This window comes from Aquarana catesbeiana, linkage group LG01, assembly GCF_042186555.1.
Source record: "Aquarana catesbeiana isolate 2022-GZ linkage group LG01, ASM4218655v1, whole genome shotgun sequence".
Classification (NCBI taxonomy): domain Eukaryota; kingdom Metazoa; phylum Chordata; class Amphibia; order Anura; family Ranidae; genus Aquarana; species Aquarana catesbeiana.
Window position 1 is genome coordinate 554,712,595 of NC_133324.1, and position 23,066 is coordinate 554,735,660.

A 23,066-nucleotide genomic window follows, 5' to 3' on the forward strand; every position below is an offset into this window, starting at 1 on the left:
AAGTTTGTCTGGCGCAGTGGCGGCTCAAAACTCGTGGCCCTCGTGGACAGGAGGAGACTCCGAGAACTGGAGAAGTCGGGCTGCTGGCAATGTGCTGCCCTGCAGCGGCTGCGAGAGTAGTCGGCGGCGGCCCCGGGACTGGCACTGACTGGGCAGTGGGCACAGGCTGGATCCTGGCTTACCAGCAGTGCCACAGGACTGAGAATGTTCAATGAAGACGCTTGTCGCTCTGGTGTGCCTGGCTGCTCTCTCTTTCTCTCTCTCTCTGCTGCTGGGGCCGGAGGTGAAGGAGAGAGGAGGTGGGGACTCGTCTCGGAGGTGCGCTGCTCAGCCATAGGTTGCACTGCCCACGTGTCAGCCGATGTCACTGGTTGCTAGACGTGGGGGCGGCCCTAGCCTAGCAACCAGTTTGGCAAATGAGTATATAAGTGTGGGGGACAGTTTTTTTTTTTTTTCCCGGGACACTGTATTGTCCCGGAATTAAGGTGCCCGGGACACAGGACAAAAATCATAATTAAGGGTCAATCCCGGGCAATCCAGGACATGTAGGCACTCTAAAGTGTACATAGCTCCCAACTGTCCCTGATTTGGAGGGACTGTCCCTGATTTGGAGCAATGTCCCTCTGTCCCTCATTCTTCCTCATTTGTCCCTCATTTTGGTCTGATATCTAGGGTTGCCACCTTTTCTTCAAGCCAAACCCGAACACTTTAGCGACCTGGGACACCTTTGGGTGCCCCAAGTAGAATAATAATGTGGTGCGCATAGCGTGTCGTGGTGAATAGTGGGTGTGTCCCAATTGCTCTTGCTGCCCCCTCAGTGATGCCGAACCTGCCCCCAGACAGCCGCCCACAGTGTGAATATTTTGGTTACTTGGGGAGCCAAAGCCCGGTCTGAATAATGTGTCCGGGTTTCAGTCTGCCTGAAACCTGGACACATGTGACTTAAAACCCGAACTGTCCGGGTGAATCCCGAACAGGTGGCAACCCTACTGATATCTATAGTATATAAAATGCACTATTTATCTTTCAAAAAGTGTTTCCCAGTGCTAAACCTTTCATCCAATTTCTAAATTGGTGCATTTGTAAATTTTAAAAGCCAATATAAAGGAATAGTAGTGGTAAAAAAAAAGCCCTTGTGGATTTAATTAACCTTTATTTTTTTGGTTAAGTCTCCTTTAAGGGGGCGTGACAGGGGCGTGTCCTATGCCTACATACATTTGCTAGTAAGCGTCCCTCATTCCCGTCTCAAAATATTGGGAGGTCTGCAAGTGTACAATGGGAGTTTATTACCACTTTAATATCCCAGTCTATCGAAAGCCAAAGGGCCAATCCCAGCATGTAACATTATAAGGATAATTATTATTGTCAGGTAACACCAGCATGCCTTGCTCCATACCCTGAGGTTACAGAGGAGGAGGCAGAGCGCCTCCGTTTGTTTACACTGGAGCTGACGGAGCCGAGTCAGTGGGCGGGACTAGCAGGGATCGCCCAATCTGAATGCAGCACGAGCCAGCCAATGAGACCTCTCTTTACATGGGAAACCAGGAAGTGCAAGAAGATTGCCGGTGGCTGCTGCATGGTGGGGAAAAGCAGCTGAAAATGAGCAAGGATGTCCCCGAGTCCCATGGGAGCCAGCCTAACTCGGTAATCTGGTGTGCCTGCTGTGGGGGCGGCGTGTCAGCTCACCTGAGGGGTCGGGGCTTCTCATAGCATCTCCCCATTGTAAAATCAGGAAGTGTCTTTCTGTAGTGTGCTTATTCTACACCCTGGTCAAAGTGTCTGTAAAGGGCTCTGTGTGTCTTAATGTTCTCCTCATTTACCATCAACTCCTAATCTCTATTTAAAGTGGCACACTTCATTCTAAGCCCCTTTAAAAACTAATATACTCAATTTATATAGTGCCAACAGTTTGCTCAGCACTTTACAATATGAAAGGAGACCGTACAGTTACGCTGCAATTTAATACAAGAGGATTAGGCGAGCCCCATGTCTAAGAGCTTACAATCTAAAAGGGAGGGGAAAGTGGTACCATAGATAATTAATTAATTGGGGGAGCTGATAGAGAAAGCAGACCCACAGTTTAGGTGGGGAAGGGGTAGGCCTCCCCCGAGGAGATGAGTTTTCAGGGATTGGTGTGAGGAGTTCCAGAGGTTGGGAGAGGCTCTGGAGAAGTACTAGAGAGTAGAAAGCTCAGGTGCTCTTCAGAATCAAGGTGGTGGAGCGCACCAGACGTCCAGTCATCTGTGGAGGGGGCATTGCTTGCCTTGCAGCCGAACATATACAAGGTATACAGTAAGATGGCAACCACCCCAATTTAGAACGAGCTTTTGCTGTAAGGTGCACAAGGAAGGGCAATGCACATCACAAAAAAAAAAATCCCAGCACACTTAGCAGCCAGCCTGCAAACAAACCAAACTGATCCTGTCTAACAATTCACATTAAAAAAACAGGGTTTAGTTGCACACATTTTCAAATACAACAAGCACATATATGTGCTGGGCAGGGGGTGCCTTGACTGCAGATGAATGGCTTATTACAGATAATCGCTTGATAGTGCACTGAACTACGCTGATTCTGAATGCACCTGGGCTCATGTCTACTAGGGAACAGGTCTTGGGATGAGTGAAGAGGATGATTTGGGTGATAGTTCAAGATAATGAAATAATTTAAGCAGTCATTTATTGATGTCAGATTAGCTTGTGTTCAGCAAGTCTGTAAGGCTACATTCACACAGCATAACATATGCAGTTCATCTTATTGTGCCTACTACAGTGATTTCCAGTTGCCATAGGGTTCCTGCAGGTACGGCACTTACATACTTCCATTAGTCCAGCTTGGACCAATGTAACTAAAAATTGCCATACCTAAACTTCAACTTTATAACTTTGGATAGAGTGGAGAGGGATTCGAACCCCTGTCAGTTTTTATTGCTATCTGTGCTCTCATTAACCACTTAACCAAGACCGAACCTCTTTCTGAGATTTGTTGTTTACAAGTTAAAAACAGGTTTTTTTTTTGCTAGAAAATTACTTAGAACCCCCAAACATTACACATTTTTTTTTCTAACACCCTAGAGAATAAAATGGCGGTCGTTGAAATGCTTTCTGTCACACTGTATTTGCGCAGCGGTCTTACAAGCACACTTTTTTTTTTTTTGTGGAAAAAATACACTTTTTTGAATTAAGAATTAAGACAACAGTAAAGTTTTTTTTATATTGTGAAAGATAATGTTACGCCGAGTAAATTGATACCGAACATGTCATGCTTCAAAATTGCGCCCGCTCGTGGAATGGCGTCAAACTCAAAAATCTCCATAGGCGACGTTTAAAAAATTCTACAGGTTGCAAGTTTTGGGTTACAGAGGAGGTATAGGGCTAGAATTATTGCTCTCGCTCTACCGATCATAGTGATACCTCACATGTGTGGTTTGAACACCGTTTTCATATGCGGGCGCTACTCACATATACGTTTGCTTCTGCACGTGAGCTTGTTGGGACGGGGCACGTTTAAAAATGTATCTCATATTTACATTAAAATGCAATTTAAAAAAAAAAAAATTGTCATTTAAAAAAATGGAAAAAAAAAAAAAAAGGTCCTTTTAAGAGCTATGGCAGAAGGGACGTTTTGACGTCGCTTCCGCCCTGCAGTGATATGGAGACGGGTGGGGGCCATCTTCCCCTCACTCGTCTCCATACCCAGCAAGGGGACAGACGCGATCGCCTCCACCGCTACCGACGGCCCTGGTAAGTGGTGGAAGGCCCCTCTCCCGCCGCCGATAAAAGTGATCTCGCGACAAATCCTGCCGCATAGACCACTTTTATCTTGTAGCAGACCGCCCGCTGAAGAAGAGTATACCGGGGTTATGGCAGCTAGCTGCTGCCATAACAACGATATCCTCCTTCAAAGTCATCACCTAAAATGACGGTGGGCGGTCCGGAAGTGGTTAAGGAGATCCATCCTCTCTGTTTGTCCTGTTTACCATTATCATTGAAAGTAAAAGAAAGTCCCAAATTTGGGTTGTCCCCAGAAAAGTAATAGATGGGAAATCTTCCAATAGTGACACTAGTTCTGGTGAGCTGGGGGTCCCCAAAAAAATTCCCTTTATTTGTAAGGATTTCCCTTAATCTCTGCAATGAGACACGGATGGTGAAAAAAATAAATGTGACCAGGGTTATAACCATCCCTTACTCTAATGGGAAAACAAAAAAACTTTTGCCTATAGTTCTGTTTTTAAAGGTGGTTGGGGGCCATTCACATCCCAATGCTTTTGAATTAGTTGAAGTGTAATTTATTTGCCGGACACTTTTTTTTTTTTTTTTTTTGTTTTTTTTGCATTTTCTACAAAACACACCAAAGGCGGCAAGTTAAAATGTATAGATGTAAACCTTGCTTAAAGCAGTAATAAACCTAAAATCAAACATTTATTATATTACAGTTTACCAATTCCTAGATATGATGGCTGTATCCGTTTACATGGCTGAGACAAACCATTTAACACTAGCAGGGGTGATTAAAATGATCAGCTTTTATGTATTTATATAAAACCTTTATCCCAAAAGGCAAAATCTGTTTTTGGTTTTGGGTTGGTTTAACACCACGTTAAAGCCACTTCTGTCTTATTTGTTGCACAATGTTATGATCTCAATTTAGAGTGAGAGAGATTTATTTTAAACAGCTCTAAACATTAGCCTTTAAGCTTCGTTTACACCTGAGCGATTCGAATCTCGGGCGGAATTGGTGCAATTCGAAATAGCGTCAAATCGCGGAACGCCCATGCGATCCCCGTCACTTCCAATGGCACCCTGATCGCAGAGCGATTTTTGCCGTTATTGTCCAATGAATAACGGTAAAATCGCAGAAACAGAACAGTACAAGAACTTCTTTTGGGTGACGGGTGTCCCGCGATTCTGATTTTACCGTGATTAGTTGAATGGCCAACGTGGCAAAATCTTGCCACGATCAGGGTGCCATTGTAAGTGACGGGGATCGCACGGGCCTCTCGCGATTTGCGGCGATTTTGAATTACGGGCAGAGTCGCGGCAATTCTGCCCGTGATTTGGATCGCTCAGATCTGAACAGAGCCTTAGCTATTTCTAAGCTTCTTTTTTTTTTCCCCTCACTGCTTTTTAAACTAAGTTAGGATAGGAACCACCTAGTTTTTAAGATTCCTCATGTTTCCAGGAGTTCCAGCCACAGCAGGTGGAGTGCGGGATCTGCATTCAGACATAGGTGACAGAGAGCCTGCACACAGATCAAACTCACCCTTGTGCCCAATTCCAGCTCAGTCCAAGAACAGCACCCAGCCATTAACCAGAGGAAGACAGAAGCTCCAAAAAAGTACTGTAAATAGTTTGGCAGTCTCTGTACTAGTTTCAGTTAGAGAATGTGGGAATGATAACGAAAGGTTGGCTTCCTTGGCATTATGTTGCATTTACTCTGTATCATATTGTCATGTTTGTACTGGTGGACTTTGTTAATATATTTAGCTTTGCATTGTACTATTGCTGGCATTTGGGGTAACATGAGTTTGTTTTGGCACAAGAGGAGTTGGGTTTGAGTATTTTTTAAATTAACCATTCATGTCTTTTATAAAACATTATAGGCCTTTGCCTTGCCCGTGCATTCATTTTACATCAATGTCAAGGGGCCTGCTACTTCTGCTGATGGTACTCCTCTCCAAGGTTGAATGACAGCCAGCATCATTCAGTCCACTTCATGAGAGCTTGGCTGTCATGTACACACACCCTGGGCCTGCATCATAATGCCAGCCTGGGCTCACAGTACTATTGCATGAACTGTGCCTACATGTCAATTCATTAACCCCCATTAAGATGTGGAGGTTGCATGTTCTCCTTGTGCCTGCATGGATTTCTTCCAGGTATCCGGTTATCTCCCACACTCCCACACTCCAAAGAAATGCTGGTAGATTAATTGGATCTTGTCTAAATTGGCCTTATGATGTGTATGTATGAATGTGAGTTAGGGACCTTCGATTGTAAGCTCATTAAGGGCAGAGACTGATGTGAATATACAATATATATGTAAATTGATAGCCCCATAATAATAAGTGCCTATTATAAAAATTGAGGTCACCAGACCAGCCAGAAGACCTATCTAACAGTATACCTTCTTCATAGTTGTGGGGTTTTTTTGTGTTGGGGAGACTGGAGGTTAACCACTTCCGGACCTTCTGTACATTTACTGCGGCAAGGCGGCCCGGCTGCGCGAAACGACGTACCTGTACGCCACTTTGGGGTCGTGCGTGCTGATTGGACAGAGGGTTAGGCAATCAGCGGGTCTGGCGGATGTGATGTTCACCAGCCACCCGCGATCGTTCCCCAGAGAGGCAAAACTGTGTTCTGCCTATGTAAACAAGACAGATCACCGTTCTGACAGGGGAGAACATAGAGATTTTGTGTTTCTGCTAAGCTGGAACACAGATCTCTGAGTTCTCCCAGTCAGAGCACATGGTTAGCACCCGCTAGGGACACACCTTTGCCCCTGGTGTTAGCCCCTTCCCTGCCAGTGTCATTAGTATAGTAATAGTGCATTTTTTTAGCACTGGTTCCCAAAAAAGTGTCAGGTGTCCAATTTTGTTTGCCGCAATGTTGCAGTCCCGCTAATAATTGCTGATTACCGACATTACTATTAAAATAGGATATTGTTATGAAATTTTCATCATTTGTAGACGCGATAACTTTTGCGCAAACCAATCAATATACGCTTATTGGGATTTTTTTACCAAACATATGTAGCAGAATACATATTGGCCTAAATTGATGAAGAAATTCGATTTTTTTCAATGTTTTTATTGGATATGTATTATAGCAGAAAGTAAAAAATATTGTGGGTTTTTTTTTTTTTTTTTTTTTAAATTGTTGATCTTTTTTGTTTATAGCGCAAAAAATAAAACCGCAGAAATGTTTAAATGCCTCCCAAAAGAAAGCTCTATTTGTGGGAAAAAAGGACATCTATTTTATTTGGGTACAGCATTGCATGACCGCACAATTTTCAGTTAAAGTAACGTGTTGCTGTATCGCAAAAAATGGCCTGGTCGTGAATGGAGTAAAACCTTCTGGGGCTGAAGTGGTTAACTGTAAACTAAACCTATGCTTTGTCCATACAGGGCAGATCATCAGGTTCACTTTAAAGCCAGCCAACCAGTAAGACATGGTCACCATCCATTTACTGCACAGCCACCCCATTCAGCCATTGTAAGGATTAAAAGCCCAGTGGAAAGCCAGATGTCCAGTTGGAGCTTACATAGGGTTGTCTATCTCCCTGCTCCTTTGTGACAGTGGTTTGAATTTGGGATACAGGTTATTTTAGCAGTAGTTTGAAGTACAATACGTTTAGAGAGAATTGCTACCACATTTGTCATGCTTTTTACACTCTCTGGCTCTAGTATTAAACACTACACTTTCGCTTTTTTAAATGAATGTATTCTAATCCAGTCTGAATCTAAGTACACAAACACATAGTTTTTTTTTTTTTACTGCTCAATGCTTCTAGCTCTAGATCACACGATTACCACTTCCCTAACTTTCATGTTGCATGACTACCAGGTCACAAGGGACACCACAGTCTCCAGCAGCTGCCCATTTATGCTTGGAGAAGAGGGGAACAGGAGAGTGACTTGTTGTCCTTGGCTTTGGGGGCTGTGTGTTTGTGTTGATGCACACAGCCGACATTCATTTCTAGTCTTAGATGGAGGATAGGTGAAGGCAAGGGTTGCTCTGTAAGATCCTGAAAGGGAAGGGAGCCTGTGGAAAAACAGAGTGGGGCCAATGCTGACCAGCTGAATCTGAAGGAAAGGAAAACTTTAACACTGTCTTCAGCAGGCTAAACTGCATGGACTTGTCTTTTTTCACCCAGACTATGTAACAAGACCTGAAGGTTTTACTATATGTACATTCGTTATTACTTAAAATCTTGTAAGTAAATTGTATTAAGTTGTGCCCAATTCTTTTCTACTTTTGCAGGCAGATGACCAGGTAATGGAACCAAGTGCTTCAGGGGTATTTTGTAACAGGATTCTCAACATGGTGAACTCAGAAGATGTAAATGCGATTATTCTGGCTCAGAGGCATATGTAAGTCTTAACTCACAGTTTGTTTGTTTTTTAATTATTTTTATTTGTTTCACTTGGGTTCACAGCGATATCTCCACTCAGATGAGTGGTGGTAAAAGTACAATATGATATGTGACTTGTGGGGGTTCACTTCAGCCTAACTGTATCTAAAACTTTTTGTTTTGAGTAGTAGAAGAGGTTGGAGCCTATACCAGCTTTTATGACTTTTTGTGTGCCTGTTGGGTGATTTTCTGATAATTTTCTGCCAGAACAGGAAGTGATGACATATCTCTTTAAATAAGTCACACATATAAACACACCACATATGCCTTGTCCCTCCATATGAGTGTCACAGGGACATGAAGTGCGGGAAAATCTCCCCAATAGGTTCAAAGTCAGGAAAAAAGTCTGGCCTGGCAGAAATGTCAAATCTTCCCCAGTCTACCCAAACCTAACCAAAAATCGTTGACTGGAGTTATGGTGACCATACACACTTTGAATATTTTAATACAGTCGATCTGCGATTTCATCAAAACAATTAAATCTGCTGCTCTGTGATGGGGCTACAGTGGGAAATTTAATTTAATTGTATTGCTGATTGGGATGTGATGGTTGCTACATATCGGTGTTTTCTTTATTTTTTATTTTTTTGCGTTGTGAACGGCCGGGCAATCTTCTGGGACCTGTGACGTGTCCCAGAAGATTGCAGGAAGGGAGGGGGAAAGGTGAACTTCCTTCTGGCGGTGCCAGGGGAGGAAGCTGGAGCTGGGTGCCTGTCAAACCTGGGTACCCGCTTCCCCCCCACCCCCCAAAAAAAATGACATGCCAAATGTGGCATGTCAGGGGGTCATCAGTACGTAAAGCGGGCGTTCCGTTTTTGGGTGGAACTCCACTTTAAACTGTTTGTTTTGGCAAAATTAAATAAAAACCTGTTTGGTACAGCTGTGTAATGCTTGGGAATTTCCCCATGTTTTGTTGAAAAATATCTGTTGATTATGCTAGAAATCCAGTAAACTCCTAACTTCCTAGATTAGCTCCTATTGTAGGTTTTCCCTTCTCAGTATCACATCTCCGAACAACCATTTTCCTCCACAATGTGTACACGGGCTCTTGGGAGTCAAGCCAGCAGCATTATTTTGTGGGAAATAAATCAGTTTATGCATATGAAGAGGGATAAAGAAGGGAGGGAATAGATGGTTCTGAAGTCTAGCAGGGGAAAACCCAATCATGGCTGATAGCATTGGTTGGGATTTCCATGCATCGGAGGCAACCTTTTTGATTAAATGCTTATGTCTGGTGCTAAGATAAAGAGAAATACTTACATTATTTCACACTCAAGCAGGCCCCCTCTATCCATGCGAAGGGACCAGCTCTGCCTCCTCTCCCCATGCTCCTGGCTGCGGTCATACATTCAGCCCCACCACATACAATATGGGGTAAATAGCCCAGCATAGTATGTGATGATGCTGAGAGACTGCCTACAGAATGGAGCTTCTGAAAGCAGAGGACAGCACTGGACCGTGCAGAAAATGTGAATAAGATAAATATAGCCTTTGCCCCATAGAAATAGTGAGCATTTAACCCTTGCAGTGCGGGGGGACCTCATTGCAGGAGTATTTTAGCTCTAGCTCAGAGTTTTAGCTTTAATGCGCTAGAGTGACGTCATCACGGCTCGGCCAATCACACAGCTGGAGCGCGTGAACCCGGAAGAAAGACCGGGAGAAGATTGTAGCCCTCTCAGTGGTGACAGCGCGCCGTGGGAGAGCTTCGTTCTAAGGCAAGTATTTCATAATGTGCTAGTATGCGATGCAGGTGTTTTTTTTTATTTTGTTTTTTTTAACCAGCCGTGGTTTACAACCTGCTTTAACCACTTGCCTGCACCTACGGCATCATTACGGTATCATTCTTTGCAGCTGCCGATTCTCTTTTTTGCAGAAGTGATTTGAGTGGCTAATTAACCACTCGATCACTTCTGTGGGTGGCAGAAGGGGGTCCCACCTCCCTCTTGCCGCTGGCTTTCCCGGGCTCTCCGGTCCCATTGCGGAGGTGGGGAGCGATGCGGCAAGAGAGAGGAACTGACATCATTCCCCTCTCTGTAACCCTGGAAACCAGGAGCGACGAATAGTCTGTCACTTACTGTTCCAGCCCTTTGTTTACCTGGCCACCAGCAGTCAGGGAAAAAGCTGATCAGACCGGTCTGTGTCTGATCGACCACACGGGAGGCCAGAGGAGAGATTTGGGGTCTAAAAGATAATAAAGAGGTCCTATCATGGCCCATGCTGTCACAAGGGATGTTGTTCATCCCTTGTGATAGGAATAAAGTTAGTACAAATAAAAGTGTAAATTTATTTTTTTGTATAAAATAAATAATAAAGAAAATTTTTTTTTAATCGTCCCCATCCCACCGTGCTTACGCGCAAATGCGAACGCATATATTACTCCCGCACGCATATGTAAACGGTGATCGTACCACACATCTTAGAGCGAGAGCAATAATTCTAGCACCAAGCTTCCTGTGCAACTGGTAACCTGGTAAAAGCGTTGTTTATGGAGAATTTTAAGCACCATAGTATGCCGCTATTCCACGGACGTGTGCAGTTTTAAAGCATGACATGTTACCTATCTATTTACTCGGTGTAACATCTTTTCTCCAAGCGTCTTCCAGGACAGCCCATGAGACCTTGGGCTCCTCCTACCAGGACAGGAAACACGTCACCCCCACCAGATAAAAGGGCGGTCCTCCAGGCCCATGTCAGTTATTTGTGTTTCCTCCGGACGGGGGGTAACATGTTCATGGAACCTGCTCCCATAGGCCTTATAAGCAGGGGCTTTGTATGGCTTTTTTCTGGGGCATATCACTTACCTCTTCCTCTGCCAGAAGCAGCACACCGCTGGGGAGGTTGGCTGTGTTGCTGTTCTTTGTCCTCAGTGCCTGGAGAGGGCCAGGACCGGTGTGAGGTCGTGCCCCTAGCGCAGTGCATTGCACTCTAGCTCAGCTGAGCTTCGGTTGTCCTTCCCTGCCGACAGCCTGGCTGATCTGAGCAAGGAATGGAGGAAGCCGCAGCGTTCGAGGGGGCGGAGCTATTGCGCTCCAAGCTGGCCCACAGGAAGTGCCTGGAGAGGGTTACTTCCGGGGCATATGACATCATCATCGGGCGCCGGAGACGAGGTTCCAGTCTTCATAAACGGCGCGAACAGAGAACGCTGGCTGCTGGTGTTTCTTGGTGTTAAGCAGCCAGGCTGTGGATGACCAAGAGGGGCAGAATGGATCCTCCTGCAGTACCTGCACAGGCAGCGGATGCAGTTCCCAACACCAGCACCTCACAGGTAAGCCTGGGGTGTTCTGTCACCACCTTACTATCCCTGTGAATGTTCCCTTCCCCTCCCCCCTCTGTAGTAGTGGGTGTAAGGGGACACATTTCCTCCCTCCTGCACGTGGTGTTACGGAGTGATTGTGTGGCTTTAATTACATTGTGGGTCATTTATTTTGTCTTGCAGACCAAGACTCAGGACAAGGCCCAAGCGCAGCCACTTAAAAGGAAATGTGCGGTTTGCGCAAACAAATTGAGCTCCTCATGGAGCAAAGCAGTTTGTCGCACCTGTATAGAAGGCCTAGTAAAGGATGACCCGGTTGCCTTGTGCCAGAAGATGCTTACTTCTGTTAGGGATGAGCTTGCGTCCACCTTCAGTTCCTTTAAAACGCTTATTGACAAGCTCCAGACTCCAGCAGAGAGTCCGTCTTCACTGAAGGCGTCAGTAAGCACTCCGCAGCAGGCAGAGAGTGAAGACTCTGAGGCTGAGGTCAGATCTACCCGTTCTTCTCTGGAAGAATCAGGGTCAGATACAGAGCCCAGAGATAGAGAATCCACTCGAGGCTCAAGATTTAAGTTATCTGTTGAGGATGTAGATGACTTATTAAAGGCTATCTATACTACCCTTGAATTAAAAGAGGAAGAGGTTCAGTTATCCAAACATGATCTTATGTATAAGGGATTACATAAGAGAAAATCAAGAGTGTTTCCAGTTCATAGTTCTTTGGTTGATACTATTAAACTGGAATGGCATAATCCTGAGAGAAAACCATTCTTCTCTAGTAACCTAAAAAGGAGGTTTCCTTTTGATGAGGACACTGCGCAGCCATGGAATAAGAATCCCAAGCTAGACGCACCTCTTTCAAAAGTTTCAAAAAACTCGGACCTGGCGTTTGATGATATGGGTACGCTTAAGGATCCGATGGACAAGAGGGGGGATATCCTTCTCCACAGAGCCTGGGACTCAGCAGTTGGAAACCTGAAACCAGCTTTGGCTTCCACTTGTGTGGCCAGAAATCTGGAGGTTTGGTTGACTCAGATTCAGTCACATCTGTCAGCAGGTACCTCCAGAGAGCAAATTTTAAAGTCTTTTCCTCTCCTCCTATTTCAGGCAGTGGGTTTTTTGGCAAATTCTTCCGCTGAGTCGGTAAGAATGTCAGCCAGGACTTCGGCTCTAGTGAACTCGGCCAGGAGAAGCCTTTGGCTTAAGACCTGGTCAGGGGACTCGGCCTCCAAGTTGCGCCTTTGTGGCCTTCCTTTAACTGGCGATCATTTATTTGGCCCAGGTCTACAGGAGGCACTGGAACGCACGGCTGATAAGAAAAAGGCGTTTCCAGAGAGAAAGAGAGTTCAGACAGCCAGAAAATTTTTTCGTGGCCAAAACAGGCAACAGAGTCCTAGAGAAAAGGACAGCAGGCCGAAAAAGCATTGGACTGGGCACAAAGGCAGAGGTAAAGGGGGAGTGCTATTTAACCCTCCTCAACAGCCCGCCAAGCCGCAGTGACTTGTGTTCCCCGGTGGGAGGGAGATTGAGGGCCTTCATCCCACAGCGGGCAGCAGTCACTCTGAGCCCCTTCGTCCTGGACCTAGTGACCAACGGGTACAGGCTGGAGTTTGTTCACCAACCACCAGAACGTTTGTTGGTCACATTTCCTCCACAAGATCGGGAGAAAGCGAGGGCTCTGGGTCTCCAGATCGGAGACTTATTAGATCAAAAAGTCCTGATTCCTGTTCCTCGATCGGAGCGGGGCAAGGGATTCTATTCCCATGTATTTGTGGTCAGAAAGCCGGCAGGAAAGTTTCGACTTATCCTGAATCTCCGGACCTTAAACAAGTCCATCAGATACAAGCATTTCCGTATGGAGACGGTTTTTACAATCAAAAACCTACTATAACCAAACTGCTTTATGGCCACGTTGGACTTAAGGGATGCTTATCTTCACATCCCTATCCATCCAGCCTTCCAAAAGTTTTTGAGATTGGCAGTGAAGACGGGTATGGGGACCCGACATTTTCAATTTCAGGCCCTCCCCTTCGGTCTTTCCTCAGCCCCACGCATCTTTACGAAGGTGTTGGGGGAAGCGCTGGCTCCTCTAAGATTAAAGGCAATAACGGTTATCCCTTACTTAGACGACCTCCTGATAGTGGCAAAATCATACCAAAGGCTGTTGGAAGATCTCCAGGCTGTACAGGACTTCTTACAGTCCCTAGGCTGGCTAATAAACAAAGAAAAATCGTCCTTGATTCCGGCCGAGAAAGTAACTTATCTGGGTTACGATTTTTGCTCCGTGAACCAAAGAGTTTTTCTTCCTCAGGAGAAGATTACCAAAGTGTTCCAGACTATGTCAACATTGCAGACCAACCAGTCGGTCTCTCTGAGACAGATGTCGAGGGCAGTGGGTCTTATGACCTCATGTTTTCCCGCAGTACCATGGGCGAGACTCCGTCAGCGTCCGTTACAAAGGTTTCTTTTAAGAAACTGGGACGGGGACGTAAGGTCCCTGGAGTCAAGGATCTGGCTTCCCAACAGGATAAAAAGAAGCCTGTGGTGGTGGAGAGCTGGTCAGCACCTAGCAGGAGGTCTCCCATGGTCCTTTCCCATTTCCCGAAGGATTACCACGGATGCGAGTTCCTGGGGATGGGGGGGCCCACCTCAGCAATGCAGTAGCACAAGGAGAGTGGTCCCCAGAGGAGGCAAGGGCCTCATCCAATCAAAGAGAGCTGCTTGCAGTCCAGAGAGCCCTCCAGTCTTTTCAGATGGAGGTCAGGGGTCACAACCTCCAAATCCTGTCAGACAATATAGCGACAGTCGCGTATATCAACAAGCAGGGAGGCACGAGAAGCCGGAGGCTTCAGTCCATTGCCCAGGAGATCCTTTCATGGGCAGAGGGGAATCTAGCCTCCATTTCTGCTGTACACCTGAAGGGGAAAAACAATTGCCTGGCAGATTATCTCAGCCGTCACAGGATAGACCGAGATAACTGGTCCCTTCATCCCGAAGTCTTTGCAGACCTCACCAAGAGATGGGGTTATCCGGTAGCGGATTTGTTCGCAAACCGAAACAACCGCAAGACAGAGATATTCTTTTCCATGAACCCGGCAGACCAAGCCTTGGGGATCGATGCTCTGGCAAACCCGTGGCCTCCAGGCCTATGTTATGCCTTTCCGCCAATCAGGCTGATTCCAGAAGTCCTCCGGAAGTTTCGGCTGGAAGAGACAGATCTGATTCTAATTGCCCTGTTTTGGCCCAAGAGGCCATGGTTTTCCCTGCTACAGTCCCTGGTTTCAGAGCCTCCGTGGAGTCTTCCGAAAAGGGAAGACCTATTATTGCAGGGTCCAGTATCACACCCTCAGGTGGTTTCCTTAAACTTGACGGCCTGGTATCTGAAGAAAAGATACTGAGCGCCCAAGGGTTCTCTGACAAAGTAGTCAGGACTCTCGTGAATTGCAGGAAGCCAGTTACTAGAGCCATATATTCCAAAGTTTGGAAAAGGTTTAACTCATGGTTATCTGAAAATGATAGATTAGCTCATGATATTCCGTCTATTTTGGAATTTTTCCAAGAGGGTGTCGACAAAGGTCTTTTTGTTAGTACCTTAAAGGTACAGGCGGCAGCTATTAGTGTGTTCCTCCAGTTTTCTCTCCTGGAAAATCCCACTATAGCCAGATTTTTCAAATCTATCTCTAGGGCCAGATCAGTAGTGGTGAGAAGTTGTCCAACGTGGGATCTGTCCCTAGTACTTCAAACTCTGGTAGAATTTCCGTTTGAACCTCTGGAAAGTATGTCAGTTAAGTTACTTACATTAAAAACTGTGTTCCTTATAGCTGTTACCTCAGCTCGTAGGGTAAGTGAGTTGCAGGCCCTATCAGTTAGGGAGCCCTTCCTCACGATTTTTGAGGATCGAGTTGTGTTACGAACCGATCCAGGTTTTTTGCCCAAGGTGGCAAGTACATTCCACCGATCTCAGAACATTGTATTGCCAACCTTTTGTAGTTCGCCACAGGGCGACTTAGAAAGAAAATTTAGTTTCCTAGATGTAAGAAGGATTCTCTTGGTCTATCTTGAGGTCACGAAGACCTTTAGGAAAACTGATGCCTTGTTTGTCCTCTTTTCTGGAGTTCACAAGGGGAATAGTGCATCTAAAGCCACATTGGCTAGATGGATAAAGCAAGCCATCTTGGAAGCTTACAAAATTAGGGAGGTCCCTACACCTTTTGTTACTGCGCACTCAACTAGAGCCTTGTCTACGTCTTGGGCTGAGAGGGCTGGTGCCTCACCGGAACAAATTTGCAGGGCTGCCACTTGGTCCAGTTACTCGACCTTCATTAAACATTATCGCCTGGATCTCCTATCAGCTCAGGAGCAGGCGTTTGGTCGTAAGGTCCTTCAGGCAGTTGTCCCTCCCTAGACTGGTAAGTTCTGGCTCATCGTCTCATGGGCTGTCCTGGAAGACGCTTGGAGAAAAGCTGAGTTAGACTTACCGGTAACTCCTTTTCTGAGAGTCTTCCAGGACAGCCGGATTCCCACCCGGTATTGTCTGAAGTTATGTGTATTATGCATATGTTTTGCAGGGTCCTACGGTTCTTGAGAATACTGACATGGGCCTGGAGGACCGCCCTTTTATCTGGTGGGGGTGACGTGTTTCCTGTCCTGGTAGGAGGAGCCCAAGGTCTCATGGGCTGTCCTGGAAGACTCTCAGAAAAGGAGTTACCGGTAAGTCTAACTCAGCTTTTACATTATACAAAAAAATTGGGCTAACTCTTTAGTGTTTTTTTTTTTTTTGGTTTTTGTTTTTTAAAACCGCTGCGCAAATATACCGTGTGACATAAAAAAAAAATTTGCAAAACCCACAATTTTATTCTATAGGGTCTTTGCCTTATAAAAAATATATCTAATGTTTGGGGGTTATAAGTAATTTTCCAGTAAAAAAAAAAAAAAGTTGATTTTTACATTTAGGAGTGAAGTGTCAGAAATGGCCCGGATGTCAAGTGGTTAAACGTGTAGAAATGTTAATGTATTGCAGATATGTATTGCATATGTGTGTTTTTGTTTTTTTGTTTTTTTTTGCCCAGACATACATATTAACTACTGAGACTAATAATGGTGGGATTGTTTTATAACTATGGTTTGTACCGTAGTAATTCTCCAACTCTTATGATTCAGTGCAGATGACTTAGGCTGTAGGCTCTTTCTCCAGCCTCTGGTCTGTACAAAGATGCAAACTTTTGGATACCGAGCTGCAGGAAGTGTGACTGAACTACAAGTGTAGTGATTACCTCTACTGCAGTTGCAGACAGGGCTTGTAGTTTATGAATTCACAGACCTCTGTGCCTTGCCACCTTTTTAGGTAAACAATAAAAGTGGATGTAACATGGAAAGAAAGGTGAAATTAGTCTTTATTATACAGTAGATGATAATCCAAAAAAATATGAATGATTACTAAAAGTCTGTACCATGTTTCGAAACATTGGGATTTTTTTTGCTTGATTGAACATGGTGGAAATTGCTACGATTTTTATGAACAGGTTCTGCTTCACCCAAACCTCAAATAAACAATTTAAAGGAGAAGTCTGGCCAAAGCTTTTTTTGGCCGTACTTCTCCTATGGGTTTGTTCTCCTATGGGTTCGTTCTGCACTCCTGTGACCCATTTTCAGCCGACAGCAGGCTAAAGTCCACTGCCTGTTGATGTCATTCATCCGGTCCAGGCTGGGGAAAGATCCAGACTTTACAGTCAAGATCCACCCAGATGCCTGGATCAGCATCTGGCTTAGCCTCTCAGCTGCTCCGCTGGAGGACTGAGCCAGCTGCTCCCTATCTTTCTCAGCCCAGTTCTCCAATGAGAGCTGAAGGAGCAGAGAGCCGCTGACTGACAAAATCAAGGGTCTTCAAAACTATGGCCCTCCAGTTGTTCAAGAACTACAATTCCCATCATGCCTAGTCATGTCTGTGAATGTCAGAGTTTTACAATGCCTCATGGGATGTGTAGTTCCGCAACAGGACTGGAGGGCCGTAGTTTGAGGATCCCTGCTTTAAATGGTGGATTGATGGGAGTCTACTTGCGGAATATGTTCTTAGGTTGAAAAACAAAAACAAATGCAGCTACCAAATCCAAGCACTGGTAAGATACAAAATGTTATATTTTTGTTTCTGGCTTTAGATACAGTTTACTATTAAATGATTTTTTTACTGTTAAAACCTTAAGTGTAAAAGAAATGTAACTCTCTTCATTTCATATTTGTTTTCTTTAGGCTTGACCGCTTCGAGAAAACCAATGAGATGCTCCTAAACTTCAACAGTCTCTCCAGCACCAGACTGCAACAAATGAATGATCGGTTTATGCATCACACAAGGACATTAGTGGAAATGAAGAAAGACTTGGACATAATATTCAGAAGGATTAGGTAAAGAATTATGATTAGTAAAATCATTTATTGTGCAAACCACAACTTGCAAGTCATTTATCAAAATTGTTATACAAATACAAAACTCTGGTTACGGACATATCTCAGAGTATTCCATCCGAGTTTGGTACAATTCATTTAAAACACAACGTCGATTCATTAATAGACATCCACATGAATACCCCGACGCGTTTCGACCTGTGCTGTTGCGGTCTTCTTCAGGCATTGTATTCTGGTGAAATATATCAAGAATTTCAATATAGCCACACCTTGCATCATATTAGAAACTGTATGTGTATATGTAATATTGTTATATTTACCACTCAAAGGGTGAGTTTCGAACAAAAAGTCACATGTCCAGAGGTTTCCAAAAAGAAAACACTGATCCAAGGATCCTCATGCGTCAATCCCCACCCCTCCAGGTGGGCACCAGCATCAAAAGAGGCTTGCAAGAAGTCACACCCCGTTGGGACAACATGGGGGGGGGGGGGGGTCGATGGACGACACCTGAGATATATTGTAGTAGTTATTTGAGTGTTTAAGTATTTAATAGTAATGTCCTAGCACCCAGTGAGCTGTATCCCCACCTATATATGCAAGTATTTGTATTTGTGACCCAATATATGTAAAGAAGAGTGCAGAGGGTTGACCTATGCTAAATTACTAATGCTGTATCTAAATTGTCTTATTGCAGTTTCCTAACTCTGGGGAGGATGCAATAAGGAGAATGAGTAAAGTATTGTTTGTCAAATGACATGTTTGATATTAATATATGTGAATGAAATCTATTTCACATATATTAATATCAAACATGTCATTTGACAAACAATACTTTTCTCATTCTCCTTATTGAGTTCTCCCCAGGGTTAGGAAAATGCAATAAGACAATTTAGATACAGCATTAGTAATTTAGCATAGTTCAACCCTCTGTACTCTTCTTTACATATATTGGATCAAGAATACAAATACTTGCATATATAGGTGGGGATACAGCTCACTGGGTGCTAGGACATTACTATTAAATACTTAAACACTCAAATAACTACTACAATATATCTCAGGTGTCGTCCATCGACCCCCCCCCCCCCCCCTCATGTTGTCCCAACGGGGTGTGACTTCTTGCAAGCCTCTTTTGATGCTGGTGCCCACCTGGAGGGGTGGGGATTGACGCATGAGGATCCTTGGATCAGTGTTTTCTTTTTGGAAACCTCTGGATATGTGACTTTTTGTTCGAAACTCACCCTTTGAGTGGTAAATATAACAATATTACATATACACATACAGTTTCTAATATGATACAAGGTGTGGCTATATTGAAATTCTTAATATATATTTCACCAGAATACAATCCCCTGAAGAAGACCGCAACAGCACAGGTCGAAAGGCGTCAGGGTATTCATGTGGATGTCTATTAATGAATTGACTTTGTGTTTTAAATGAATTGTACCAAACTCGGATGGAATTCTCTGAGATATGTCCGTAACCAGAGTTTTGTATTTGTATAACAATTTTGATAAATGACTTGCAAGTTGTGGTTTGCACAATAAATGATTTTACTATACTTTTACTATATTTCTTGTATGAATACATCAGAATTGCCGCTAAAAAACCCCCTGGGGGATTTTCCAATTTTTGTTCTTCTACAATACTGTTTGGGGTATGCGGCTGACTTTATTCCATGTGTTTTTTCTATTGCTAAGAATTATGATTAAACAGCCTTTTACATTTCAGTTAGCTTTACTAGTAATTTACAATAAACCAGCTATTTGTTTTGTTGCTTTGGTAGACTAAAGCGCAACTATTATAAATCGCCATTATCACTGACAGGTTGTTCCACCATGCCAGAGTTGAAGAGTAGGTAGTGTTGCAGATGACATTTAAAATATTGAGTAAAACAAGCTGCAGGTGTGTAGGACCCCTTTGTGTAAGTCAGGGGTGCCCAACACATGTGGCCCGCGGCGTCCTCTGATATGGCCCGCCATGTCTTGCTCTGAGATGGCGGGTCGGCAAGCCCAGACATCAGTACCAGCCAGCAGTATAAACCAGCAACACCAGTACCAGCCAGCAGTACCCGCCAGCAGTATCAGTACCAGGCAGCAGTACCAGTACCCACCATCCCTACCAGCCAGCAGTATAAACCAGAAGTACCAGCCAGCAGTACCAGTCACCGCCAGCAGTACCACTCATCAGTACCAGTACCAGTCAGCAGTACGTACCAGCAGTACCAGTACCTGTCAGCAGTACCAGCCAGCTGCAGGAATCCTGAGGAAGAAGTGAAGATTGAGGTCAGTTGAGGTGCAGGTAAACCGCTGTGCATCAGTGTGAAAGCAGCCTAGGCCCCTTTCACATGATCGGTCCGATCGGGTCTGCTTGTCTGTTTTTCAGGTGGACTCAAACGGATTCTCCATTTACCTCTATAGAGCAGCAGATGTAAACAGACTCGTGTCCGTTTACACCTGCCTATCTGCAATCCGATCTCCTAAAAAAACAAAACAGAAGGGGATCTGTCCCCTTCTGTCTGGGCGGATCGGAGGGCCCTTAGGGTAGAGCAGGTTGCATCCATGTCTGCTCTTCATATGCAGAGTGGACACAGACCTGCCATCCCCCCTTTACACTCATTGTGGCCTGCGACCGGTTACCAAGTCGATAAAGTGGCCCTCGCTCCTCAAAAGGTTGGGCACCCCTGGTGTAAGTGCACGGTGACTTAGAAATGTATGGGCAATTGAAACATGTTTACAAAACACGTGCAAAGTAGGTGTTGCTCTTGCAGTGCCATTCAAACATGCAACTGTCAACACCCAAAAATCTACACAAGCTACTTTTGGCATGTTTGTCACACATATGGCGGACTATTGAAATAGGCTGCCTTATGCGTGTTGCGCAAAAATGTGCACAAAATCATGGGTTCACAATGCTTGGTGTAAACCCTAACAAATTATTATTATTATTATTTGAATATTGTTTGATGCTACACAAAAAGCTGTCTTTTTTTTTTTTCTGCATAATTTAATTCAACATTGAGGCTGTTGGAGGTAATGACATAACCATCTGGTTTATTTTTATGCCCTCCTAACGAAAAAGAATTTGACTACAGTACTGCCCTGTTACTGGATTTATTACAACTTCTTATTTCTGTTCTGTAGGATGTTAAAAGGGAAATTGGCAAAGCAATATCCAGAATCTTTCAGCAGTAAGTACCTTCATATTTGATTAAAAGTAAACAAGTAATTGCTGCCTTGACTATGCATTGTCATCTGGCTTGTGTTTTGCAAGAATCTAAGGTTGACCCATACACTGCAGGCAAAACAAAAAAACCTGGCAGATTCCTCCATCTACACTATACAGAGCGCATGGATGAATTTCCCTGCTGGGTTATTGTATTCTGACAACCAGAGGCAACAGCCGATTGTATGCAGCCTTTGTTTTGCGGCTGACCTTTTTCCACCCAGCTCCTTTTTGACTGGGCTGTCCAGTGAGTTTTGTCCAGTTCATCAGGAGACAGTGCACGGCCAGCTTAAAATCCAATAACTTATTGTTTTTTCCATTTTTGGATTGAGCAGGCAAGGATAAGAAGCCCTATCATGTTTTTTTTTGCTATCTCTGTCACTGATGGGGAGATTCACCTTCTTTGTTTATCTTGGTGAGAGTTGTCACTTTGACGTGGGAGAAAATCCCACATTGATGTTCAAAACGTAAGATAGGCAAATTTCCCAATGGGAAAACTTTACAGCTGTCTAAGGGAAAGTTTGGTGAGATTTCCTTCATTTTCTGTTGTATCTATATGCACACACTGCTTTTTGGTTTTGGATAAGTTTTGTAGAACTTAACCTTCCTTTTTTAATTTTGTAAGCACATAAAAATATCCGTTGATCCTGTCAGAAATCCAGTGAGCTTGTAACTCTCTTGTGCATGCTGTAGTATTTCAAGCATTGTCCTAACTTAATCCCTATCCTAGGGTGACAACACTGCTCATTCATAGATAAAGTACTGTGAGTGAGATTTGTCACACTAGGACAGAAAGATATATCAGATGGAAAATAAAGGAAAAAAGCCTAAAGCGGAACTTCACCCAAAAGGGGAAGTTCTGCTTGTCTAACTCCCCCCTTTAAGTTTTTCGCACCTAATCTTTTATTTTTTTTGCCAGGTACCCGCTCCCACTTCCGGTCTGATTGCCACGGTGATCTGAGCGGAAGTTTGCCCTCCCCTTCTTCCTCCGCAGCCTTCTGGGGCATGTCACAGGTCCCAGAAAGCTGCGGGGCCATTCCTAAAATGCAGCGGGAAGCTGACTGTGAAGCCACAAGCAGTCACAGCTGGCTGCCCAAAGTAAACATGTTTGTGCCTAGACCCAAAGAAGGCCGAAAAGCCAGCTCGGGTGAGGACTGTACTGGATCCTTGGACAGGTAAGGGTCCTTTTATTAAAAGACAGCAGCTAGAGTATTTGTATTTTTAGTGTTTAGGGTGAAGAACCATTTTAAAAAAAGAAAACCAATGCAGTTACTGCTTCTAAGGACTAGTAAGCTGCAATATATAACAATTTTGTTTTTGGGTTAAGTACACTTTAACTGCTTCCAGACTACCCACTTTACTGCGGCAGGGTGGCCTGGCCGTGCGAAACAACGTACATGTACGTTGCCTCTTCTTCTGGGGCGCGCGCTGCTGACGACCCATTCCCGCTGTGATTGAACACAGCGGGAGCCAATCAACGGGTCCGATCGTTGACAGGAGAGGCAGAATGGCAGTCTGCCTATGTAAACAAGGCAGACTGTCGTTCTGTCAGAGAGGAAAATGGAGATCTTGTGTTTCTGCTTTCCTCCAGTTAAGCCATCCCCCACACAGTTAGAAATCACTCCCTAGAAGCACACTTAACCCTTGATCGCCCTTGATAACCCCTTTTCTGACAGTGCCATTAGTACAGTGTAAGTGCAATTTTTTTTTTTAGCACTGATCACTGTAAAAATGCCATAAACATATCCCATAGTTTGTAGACGCGATAACTTTTGCTCAAACCAATCAATATACGCTTATTGGGATTTTTTGCCAAAAACGTATAGAAGAATACATATTGGCCTAAATTGATGAAGAAATTAGTTTTTTTACATTTTTTTTTCTTTATTGAATAGGTTTTATAGCAGAAAGTAAAAAATATTGTTTTTCTTTTTCAAAACTGGCTTTTTTTTTTTTTTTATAGCGCAGAAAATAAAAACCGCATAAGTGATCAAATACCACTAAAACAAGGCTCTAATTTTGGGGAAAAAGGGACATAAATTTTGATTGGGTACAG

At 44.2% G+C, this 23,066-nt stretch overlaps 1 protein-coding gene across 2 annotated transcripts in view; it reads left to right on the forward strand.

Annotated features, from left to right (window-relative positions):
* Positions 1-1,482: 1,482 nt before the first annotated feature.
* The window catches only part of KXD1 (KxDL motif containing 1), a 28,569-nt gene continuing 6,985 nt past the window's right edge, over positions 1,483-23,066 (forward strand). The window contains exons 1-4 of one of the 2 annotated variants that reach the window (XM_073595992.1): positions 1,483-1,644; positions 7,983-8,092; positions 17,633-17,785; positions 20,929-20,975. In XM_073595992.1, the coding sequence (XP_073452093.1) occupies positions 1,498-1,644; positions 7,983-8,092; positions 17,633-17,785; positions 20,929-20,975 (457 nt within the window). In that variant the 5' untranslated portion in view covers positions 1,483-1,497. Of the gene's footprint in view, positions 1,645-7,598; positions 7,897-7,982; positions 8,093-17,632; positions 17,786-20,928; positions 20,976-23,066 lie in introns of those variants that run through there. The other variant, XM_073595999.1, reaches the window with a different exon arrangement.